We start from the raw sequence: 11,357 nt of genomic DNA on the forward strand, positions 1-11,357 counted from the left end.
TAAATTCAAAGTAAACCACACAAAAGGGTGTAGTTATCATGTATCACTTAGCCCTGGCACTTTGGATAAATCCTTAGTTCTCACTAAGAACCTTTCAGGTCTTTAGCTATTACAAACCATTTAAATTACCTTTTGTGGAGGACATTTTCCTTTTGTTATATATCACTGAGTTCTGTGTAGACATGTTACCTACGTAAATCTGCTGAAGACCTCCAAAGATCGTTTGACTGCATGGTTTTTCTCCTTTTAAGTAGCTAAGGAAGAGAGGATGAAATGTGATTTCCAAATGTAGCTTCATGAAGCTACCTTTGTGAAGCTGGAACATATTTTAAAATTACTTGAAATCACTAGTTCATAATTTAGAGATGTTTTTGAGGTCTGAAGTGGTCACTCTTTATTATTAGAAATGTATATTTAAAATATTCATACAATTGAAGAACATTTTCAAGTTTTATTCTGGAGTTTCCTAATAAGTAAATTTTCAAAGAGTTTATATGCATGAGCTTTGATTTATATGTTAACTTCTGATGTGTGATGAATCATTCACGCCTATGCATTGTAGTGTGCTTTTAGCTTATCTTCTTGATGTAACTATTATGTATTTTTTAGTACATATAGTATTTGTAGAGCTGTGCAAGGGTAGCCCCTTTGTAAATCTGCAAAATAAGGAGCATAGATTATCCAAACGAAGAAAAAAAATGTGAACTATTTCTTTCGACATAGTAGAATTTGAATTCTACAACATCACAGCAAAAACTTACAGATTATTTTATCCTACTCAAATATTTTCACAAGAAATCATATCACCTGGGTGGGCGCCTGTGGCTCAAAGGAGTAGGTCGCCAGCCCCCATATACCAGAGGTGGAGGGTTCAAACCCAGCCCCAGCCAAAAACTGCAAAAAAAAAAAAAAAAAAGAAAGAAAGAAAAAAAGAAAAAGAAATTATATCACCTAAGGAGGTATCAGAGAACACCAAGGACAGTCGCAAGTGGACCGGAATTTTGGCCCTGTCTTACTCAGAGAGGCTCACTGAACGTTCCTTGTGAGTCAACAAGGTGATGCACCTTCCGGAAAGGGTGAAACAAGTTTCTATCACATTAACAAAAGGACAGTGGCGAGAATAAAAGATACGAAGGTGCAATCGTTTTGTGAAATGGTCAGACTGTGCGTGGAGCACCGTGTTCAATTCTTGCGACCACATTTTAACTCAGTACTAGAGCAACTTCAGAGAGGAATAAGGAAAAAAGTTCAGAAAGGAATCATGAAAAAAGGGAAAAAAACTTGAGGTTCTAATGGCGAATATTTAGAAAAGAGAAGTGAGAAAGAGGCTTGCTGTGGCTGTTTACTGTTTTATTTACTATTTTAAGTAAAATTAGTTTTTTGGCAATGTCACTTCTGCTCATCCAGGAAGAGATTTTGTTTGTTTGTTTTTTGAGACAGAGTCTCACTTTGTCGCCCTTGGTAGTGTGCCATGGTGTCACAGCTCACAGCAACCTCAACCTCTTGGGCTTAAGCAATTCTCTTGCCTCAGCCTCCCAAGTAGCTGGGACTATAGGCGTCCATCACAATGCCTGGCTACTTTTTTTGTTGTAGTTGTCACTGTTGTTTGGCAGGCTCGGGCTGGGTTTGAACTGGCCAGCCTGGTGTATGTGGCTGGCACCCTAGCCGCTAAGCTACAGGCGCCGAGCCAGGAAGAGATTTTGAGCAGCAAAGAGCTGGGCCATCGTTTGTTAAGGATAGCAAAGCTGCATAATTCCTACGCTTTCCTGTAACTCAACATCTCTGTAATTGATTCCTGAATTTTGCTTTGTTGCTCTTGGTCCATCTTTTCCCCAAAAATGAGCAGCCTATATATTTTATTAGGACTTATAAAATAATGTATCCTTTAAAGTAAATACTTGTGAAGTTAAGATTTAAAAAAAATAAAGTGCAGAGGTTACAAGAAAAATTATTAATGATCACATTTTACACCCCCAAATGTGATGGCCTTTTAAAATATTTTAGAGATCATAATCATGTTTCATACAAACTTTAGGCAGAATCTCTATTTCAACTTTCTCAAAACTTGACAGAAAAATGTATTGAAGTTGCTCAAACTTTGAGAAATAATAGATATGCAAGAAATAATTACAAATATGCAGTGAGACATTTCCATGTCTTTAAAACAAGGAAAACGATAGAGCATTGAATGAATTGGTTTTTCTTTATTTACATATATTTTTGGAATTGTATCAGCTGGACATCACTAGCTGTAAGAAAAGTTGAAAACTTGAGTATTTTACCTCTCCAGGTTTTAGAGTAGAGGGCATCAAGGAAGATGGAGGCTGCAAATGATTTGTAAGTGCTCGGTTCACAGTGCTGTCGTAATCCCATGAAGATACATGTAGAGCGGCATCTTCATTTTTGAAGGAAAAATGCTCCTTCATGTTTCATTACCCCAATTAAATTTTGCTTGAAACTGCTTATGACTTAATTATATGTAAATCAGAAGGTATTGAGAATTTTGTGTTCATTTAATATATTTAGATGAAGAGAAATAGTAATTATTCCAAATGTTTTTTAGTCACTTGAAAATTTGATGCAACATTCAGAGGATAACCCAAATCAGATTCGCATATTGGCACAAACCCTAACAGATGGTGGAGTCATGGATGAACTGATCAATGAGGAACTTGAGACGTTTAATTCTCGTTGGAGGGAACTACATGAAGAGGTATGAAGATAAGTGAAAAATCTCTTTAATCTAATTCACATAAATATATAGCAAACGCAGTCCCCTTGGGTAAGATGAGCAACGCTTTAAATATTAGCTCAACTTCCAGGTTTTAGACAGTTCAATGCCAGATGCTGCCTGAATTTTTTATATCATATTGTTTAGCCTGACAAAAACATTACAAGGGGGGAAACTGAGACCTATTAAGAATAGTAACATTCTCAGGTGAATATTCTCATAATCTAGTGTTCTAAGTCTGATCTTCTCTGACCATAGAGTTCTGCTTCCCTATGTAAGATTAACCAATATATGTAGATATCCTTCTCCTTCCCTCCTTCCATTCCTCTCTCCCTCTCTCCCTCCAACACATTCACTATGGTTGCATGTAATCCACCAATAATAGGCATGATTCCATTATTTCCCTTGATATTATTCATTTACTCCAAATAATACAAACGTTCTTATTTGTGTGTGTGTGCCTGTATATATATATATATATATATATATATATATTTTTTTTTTTTTTTTTTTTTTTTTTTGAGATGGAGTCTCACTATGTCACCCTCAGTAGAGTGCTATGGCATCACAACTCACAATAACCTCAAACTCTTGGGATTAAGTCTTGCCTCAGCCTCCCAAGTAGCTGGGACTAGAGGGGCTTGCCACAACACCCCCCTATTTTTTTGTTGTTGTCTTTGCAGTTGTCATTGTTTCAGCTGGCCCAGGCCAGGTTCAAACCTGCCAGCCTCGGTGTATGTGACCAGCACCCTACCTACTGAGCTACAGGCGCCACCCATCTGATTTGTATATAATGGAAACATTTTCATGTTTAATAATTAATATACCTCATGATTTTTCAAATCAAAGTTAAAAGAAATAAGATATTTCTCCTAGTCAAACATTTTTCATACTCTCTCATAAGCCAAGACTATGTAATTTGTCAAGAAGAAACCTATTTCATAATAATGTTTAGTTTCATATTCATTTACTGTAGTGGTTCTCAACCTTCCTAATGCCTCCTTATGCTGTGATCCTTTAATGCAGTTCCTCATGTTGTGGTGACCCTCAAACATAAAATTATTTTCGTTGCTACTTCGTAACTGTCATTTTGCTACTGTTACAAATCGTGATGTCAATAGCTGATACGCAGGATGTATTTTCATTGTTACAAAGGGGTCACAACCCACAGGTTGAGAACCAATGATTTACTGAGTAGATCTACATTTGAGCTACTGACTGTGGTTTGATAATAAGTAAAAAGAGTCCCCTACCTTCATAAGTTACACAGGCATTGATAAGTTAAGTAGAATGTCATTGATGTCCTAGTATGAACAGAATATGAAAAAAATTTTCTTTGAGCTATGAAGGGATAAAAAAATGAAGAGTATGATAATGGGGGGCATATGCAGGAAACTTGTTATGTTTATATTATGGAGATGTTTTAGTTGCTTATAAATTGGAAGGAAAGTCCTGAGTAGGAAAAGCTGCTCTCTCGGAGATCTTGAAAAGAAGTAGGCAGCTTCTGGTGTTGATCCTGCCACTGTATTTGCTGAGTAGTCTTTCCATATTATATCTTTATCAAAATAAGGGATGAAGGATTGGAATAAGGGGAATTCCAAACAGTTTCTTAGTCCTTCAGCGCTAAGTAGTACTGTTATTGGATGTGAGTCACAGGAGATGTTCCTAGGTGGCAACTAATTTGAAGGTCATTACAATTTAGATTTTGATGTGGAATTGAAATATGTTCTTATTCATATTTAAATATCAGTGCCAGGGAAGAGATTGTAGTTCAAGGAAAAGATCAAGTTACACTGTAAAGCTGGCCTTGGATTAGCTGTGAAAAAAAAAAAAAAAAAAACTTTAAATCTTTAACATTTTTCAGTATTTATCCCTTCTGTCCAAAGAACAAACTACTCCCCAACATAGTGTTTACAACCGTTTTTGTTTCATGAAAGGCTTGAACCTAGAGTTAAACTTCCACTGCACACTTAAATTATGTTGATCCAAAAAAGTAAAAAAGAACCAACTTCTTTCTAAAAAAATTTAATTAATCATCTTTAAAATTTTTCACAGCACACCTAAGAACTTCTCATAAGACACCGGTGTGCTGCTGCACAGTGGTTGAAAATCACTGCTCCAACTTGATCTAGGTATCAGCTTAATGTACGTAATCACCATTCAATCCTTTATTGATACAAAACAACTTATGGCCTTCTATTTCCAAGACTTTTAGTATAAAGCCTGATATTTTCCCCAATAAGTAATAATTCAATTCAACAACAAATCTCGGTTGAGTACTGATTCCACTATATTCTGTCCTAAGTTGTTGAAGCATGTAATTTTGGGTCAGAAAATCTTGGATTGGAGTACCTGCTTATATTAAGAAGAGTCCAAATGGGGCACAGAAACTACACAGTCAACTGAATTGAGAAAGTTTCATACAAAGAATATTAACTGTTTATGGGGAATTATTGTTTAAGAAGGAATAAGAGAACTCTAAAGAATGCCTTAGGGCTGAGGGATGGTCCTAAAGGAATGAAGTGACTTGGAAGGATCATAACTATACCCAAGGCTGGATCCAAACTTCTTTGGAAGGAGTGTATCTGTAGCCCATGAGATAGCAATGAAGTTTCCTTGGCTTATTCAAACCAAAGCTAGTACATAGTCAGTGGGGTGAAACTAGTCTGAAGGAAATATTGGGTGAGTTGTAGACAAAAGTCACAGTGGTATAACCTGTGGAGGATGATATTGAATTTACTGGGAAGCTATTGCTGTACTCATTGGATTTGCTGGGAAGCTACCCGCAATAGGGGCTGCTGGACTTGGCGAAATCAGGTGGGGCTCCAGCAAGCCGCATATGGCTTTACCACTCAGGCTCAACTCGCTGCTTGGGCACACATAGAACTTGTAAGATTCTATCCATACAGGGTCTTGCTGAAACTCTCGGGGGTTGGGGAGGGGGTGAAATGAGCTCTGCTTGACATCCTTAAGGTCAACCCTGAACCAAAGGAATGAAAAAGAAATGAAAGCACACTGGTGCAGAGAAACTGTCACCTCCCCATTGTCATCCTGGTGTCTTTACTGGCAAAGCATAACATCATGTCAGCTGGCAAAAGGAGAAATGTTCCAGAATCAAAATAGGACCGTGTTGAAAGCCAACAAATGAATAACTGACACATTTCCTTTACCATTCATTGCCGATGTGACTTTAGGTACTATTTTCAAGCTTCTGTTTCTTCACCTGTGATAACAGATCATGTTTTACAGGGTACGAGTGAGCTAAACATAAAACACTATATTCAAAGTGCTTACTGTGGTGCCAGAAACTTAGTACTATTCAAAAAATGATGAGAGTGTTTATTTTTACTAGGTCATATGCTATAGTACCTACCCTCAAAGAAATGTGAATACATGTGTGTGTGTGTGCATGTGTACACATATACCTGTGTATGTCCTCGCAAAAGCAGTGATAGGTAAGTCAGTGCTTATTGGGGGTCACAAAAAGGCATATACATCTGAAGAGATCTTGTTTAAAGGAGAATCAATCATTCCCCCAATGTGTACAATTTGCAAGTACAATGAGATATGTGTAGAGTACCCAGGTATAGTTGACCAGTAATAGTACCTTCAATTCAACTTCAAAAAACTAATGCATATATAACACCTCTTAAAATGTGTATACATTTTTTTGATACCCAATGTATATTTATATGAAAAACAGGGACATATAGATGCCTCTGTTAAGAAAATGAAATGCATAAGATAGACAAAAAGGATTTTCATCATCTTTAAAGCCTTAAAATTGAAAGATATTCTCCACTTCTACTTCAATAATCAATTAAGTGAAATGCTATAATCATAATAAATCTGAAATAAATAAACTTGAAATTACTATTAGTCCAGGCTATGTTTGTATTAGATATTTAACCAATAATAACCCAGAAGGTATTTATTTGGTGATCAAAATAAAGCCTCTTTGGCGCTTTAGGGCTTTCAGGAAAAGCACTTATCCTTCTCAGATTCTGTCATACTGGTCATTGATAAGCCTATGTGATTATAAAGATAGGACATCGAGTTAAAATTATAGGTGGTAGTGTGGCTTTCATATTTCTTAACCTATAAGCAAGGCATAATGACCAATTCCACACTACTTACATAATAAAGGAACACCTAGTAATTTGTCAGTTAAATCATTCCTTTGGATATTCCCACTGACTATATAGTTTAAAAAGCCAGTGCTTTGATGTAATAGATGGAGCCTTGGAATAAAGTATTTAAGGAGAAGAAAAAAATGATTAACAGTTATTAAATTGATTTTTTTTCAAAAAAAACCATGTTGTACAGCAATGCATTAAAGTCAAGAATTCTGAATTTGTTTTAAATTATAATTTTCTTGATTTTTTGATTGGCTAAAGAAAAAGTGCTTCCATTAATAAACAAAGTAAGTGCCCTTTCATTTGAAAATGAACCTTAATCTATTTTCTTCTCAATTAAATGCCCATGTCAGAGGTTGGTGGGGTTCTTTTTATTGCCTATCTAATGTTTCTTATAGCTACAATTATACAGAGCTACAGTAACATTCAATTGCCTATTAAATCAGTCAAACAGCCAGAGTTTTATTGCCTATGAATATTTAAAAGAGATACGCTAGATCTCATTCCTAATTTCAGAGTGTGAGTTTGCATTCAAATAGGTAATAAATTATTTCCATCACTTTAAAAGATGCTTTTCACTCTTGATAATCACACGGCACTCCATTTTCTACTCGCAGTAATGATTTGAAAGATGGTTAGCAAACCAGGAAACAGCTCCAAATGTCATACCAAATCATATAATTTTTACAGCTATTATAATAGCTTTATTCTCCACCAGAGTAACCAAGCTGCAAGAGATGTTTTAGTAATACAACAAGGTGCATAATAATACTAATAATAATATATGGTTACAAAGGCCCAGATACGATTCTAAGTGTTGGGTATGTATCTTCTCATTCACTTCTCACAATAACCTTATGATAAAGGTATTATACAGGGTGGACATAGAGTTCGTGGGCAATTTAAGAATATGTCCACTCTGTATATCCCCTTCTTAAAGAAATGGTAATGGTATCAAAGGCCACAATGTTAGGAAGAGGCTATAGAGTATTTAGACCAGTGGTTCTCAACCTTCCTTATGCCGTGACCCTTTAATAGAGTTCCTCATGTTGTGGTGACCGCCAACCATAAAATTATTTTCGTTGCTACTTCATAACTGTAGTTTTGCTACTGTTATGAATCGTCATGTAAATATCTGATATGCAGGATGTACTTAGGCGACCCCTGTGAAAGGGTCATTCAACTCCCAAAGGGGTCGCGACCCACAGGTTGAGAACCGCTGATTTAGACCATAGTCTCTTTGCTCTTAAATCCTAGGCATGTGAGTATTTTAACATACTACCTCCAATTTCTGTGATCTTTGCTTAAATTAAAAATAAAAGTGAACTGTTGAGAAGTAAACATTACAGTGAACTAATTTCTCATTTTTAAGGGAAGTGTACAACATTAGCTTAAAAGTATTAGGACTAAATAATTAAAACATTTTAGCATCTTGAATATTAAAACCACACATTCAGAAGTCCAAAGTCTCTACTCCTTCTCTTGCCTGGTGATTATTTCATCTCCCATTTCTATTTCTTTCAAAGCCATCCATAAGTTATTTCTCCTGACATTAAATAGTGGACAGTAAAAGATACGAGAGAAATTCTAAATTGGTTAATTCTGCTTCATAATAGGCAGCTAGAAGAGCCTATTAATTGTTCCAGGTAATTATGACTTTGAATGATTCCCTCAGTGTCACATCTTCCATAGCACAGACAGACCAAAATGGGAAAATATTGATTGAAGAAATGCCTTAAAGTAATCTAGGACATTAGATTAGTCATGGGATCTAATTTTATTGGAAATCCATTTATCTAATAAGAAAATATGCTTTATGATTTTGTCAGTATGTTTATTTTTAGAAAATATCTGTCATAATATTGATAATGGCTACTATTTATTAAGCACAATTTTATATCAGTCCTTTTGCTAAGCAGTAATAAATAATATCAAACTTAACTCACACGTTAGTTTTATGAGATAGATTCGATTAGCTTCATAGATGTTGAGATGAGGCTAAGTCTTCTAAAATGCCCTTTGCAGAACATTAGGTTGCTGGAAAATGTCCAGCGGATATACTTTTGAATATATTCTTGCTTGCAAGTAAGAAGAAGTAAACCATTGAAGGCCAGAACAAAATAATTGGATGGAACTGAAGCTATGCAGGTAGTACAGCTATAAGCACTGACCCTTGTATCACCCTGAAGCTAATAGTAGGAACCCAGATTTGGGGTGAAGTAAGGCCTTTGGTAGAAAAGAAATCTCAGCCTCAGGTTCAAGTAAATGGGAGAACTAAACAGAGATCCAGAGATCCTCCATAAAGCTGGAGTTATATCATCAGTACATGATGGCAGAGAGAATTCTGTATGTCTGCAGCAAGTACCAGAGGAAAATGTATCTTTCTTCTCCTTGTGAGTGGAAAGTAATAGTAAAAATAATTATAATCATCTTACCTGAAAATTTGTTACTGTAGGCATATATTTTGTAAGGATTTCTCGAGTGCATACTATCACTTCAGTTCAAGGAGTACACAACAAGATTGCTAAAGTAGCACCAGGTGAGCAGTGCCCCGACACTAGTCAGAAGCAACTAAAAATCTTTACAAAGAAAAATGCCCTTAGTAGCCACAGACATCAAACTCAGGGAAATTTTAGCTCACAACAAACACATATACACACACAAAAGCACAAAAAAGGCATCATAAAGCAGCATATGCAACACGGGGTGAATTTAAGCCACCTCTCCTAGAATTTCAGATATTTGAATTGCCAGATATATAGTGTAAAATAAGTAGGCACAATATTAATGGAATAAAGTTATTTAAAATTTGAATAAGGAATAAGGCACTTGAAAACTTGAAAAATATTTGATAAATATCTAAAACAAAATAACTAAAATTATAAATATAAAAATGAGCAAATTTAATGTAGATTAGGTAGTCAAATGTTAAGAAAAAATTAGAATACCCGGTGTAGAATTTCATACCAAATATTAAGAGACTGGAAAATATGAATAAGGTAAGAAATATGTGGGATGTACAATATGAACAACTACCCAAAAGGAAAAGAATCCTTTTATCATAAGGACACTTGCACTAGACTGTTTATTGCAGCTTAATTTACAATCGCCAAAAGGTGGAAACTACCTAAATGCCCCCCAACCCAGGAATGGATTAACAAGCTGTGGTATACGTATACCATAGAATGCTATTCAACCATTTAAAAAATGGAGACTTTACAGCCTTTGTATTAACCTGGATGGAAGTGGAACTCATTATTCTTTGTAAAGCATCACAAGAATGGAGAAGCATGAGTCCTATGTACTCAAATTTGCTATGAGGACAATTAATGACAAGGGGAGGGGTGAGCAGAGAGAGGAAGAAGGAGGGAGGAGTGGGGAAGGGATTAGGAGAGAGAGTGATGGAGGGAGGGGGGTGGGGTCTTGGTGTGTGTCACACCTTTTGGGGGCAAGACATGAATGTGAGAGGGACTTTACCTAACAAATGCAATCAGTGAAACCTGATTTCTTGTACCCTCAATAAATCCCCAACAATAAATTAAAAAAAAAAAGCCACCTGACTCATCCTGTGGCTTGCCTTTTTAGCTTCTTAGTCATGTCTTTTGACAAATCTTAATTATTAAGATCCGAAATTCTGGTTGCTAATCCTTTGTCAATGACATGTGCTGCTAGCATCCTATCTAGGTCTGTGGCTTATCTTTTTTTTTTCTTTTTTTAAAATGGGTACGTGTGTAAACAGAACTTTCTCATTTTCTGTTTGAATAGATTCAATATTATCAATCCTTTTCTTTTGTAGTTTATACATTTGGGTTTTATTTATTTATTTTTAATTGTATTATTATTATTTTTTTTTGAGACAATCTCACTTTGTTGCCCTCGGTAGCATGCCATGGCATCATAGCTCACAGCTACCTCAAACTCTTGGGCTTAAGCGATTCTCTTGCCTCAGCCTCCCAAGCAGCTGAGATTATAGGCACCCGCCACAATGCCCAGCTACTTTTCGAGATGGGGTCTGGCTCTGGCTCAGTCTGGTCTCCAACCCGTGAGCTAAGACAATCCATCCACCTCAGCCTCCCAGAGAGCTAGGATTACAGGCGTGAGCCACTGCACCCATCCTATTTATTGTTTAAAGTTTATTTGAGTACATTATAGGGGTATATACGTTTTGGTTACATAGTTTGCTTTTGTAAATTTTAGGTCAAAGTTATAGGTGTGCCCCTCAGCCAGAAAGTGTGTAAGGAACCCATTTAAGGTGCCTGTTGGGTGGGAATTTCCCCTTCCTCTTATCCCTTTCCCCCGCCCAAATTTCATTGAGTTTTGCTTCCCTATGAGCACATAGGTGTTGATCAACTAGTTCCCATTCAGTATTGAGAATACGTGGTGATTGTTTTGCCGTTCTTCACAAAGGAGACTAGTCTCCATCTCCATCCAGGTTGTTACAAAAGATATCAGGTCACCATCATTATTTTTTTGCAAGTTTTTTTTTTTTT

At 36.1% G+C, this 11,357-nt stretch overlaps 1 protein-coding gene across 1 annotated transcript in view; it reads left to right on the top strand.

Annotated features, from left to right (window-relative positions):
- The window catches only part of DMD (dystrophin), a 2,307,273-nt gene that overhangs the window by 901,606 nt on the left and 1,394,310 nt on the right, over positions 1-11,357 (top strand). Inside the window, exon 29 of the mRNA XM_023515448.1 lies at positions 2,564-2,713. Coding sequence (XP_023371216.1) covers positions 2,564-2,713 — 150 coding nt within the window. The remainder of the gene's footprint in view (positions 1-2,563; positions 2,714-11,357) is intronic.

Source organism: Otolemur garnettii, unplaced genomic scaffold (assembly GCF_000181295.1).
Source record: "Otolemur garnettii isolate 467f Iridium unplaced genomic scaffold, OtoGar3 scaffold00072, whole genome shotgun sequence".
Taxonomy (NCBI): domain Eukaryota; kingdom Metazoa; phylum Chordata; class Mammalia; order Primates; family Galagidae; genus Otolemur; species Otolemur garnettii.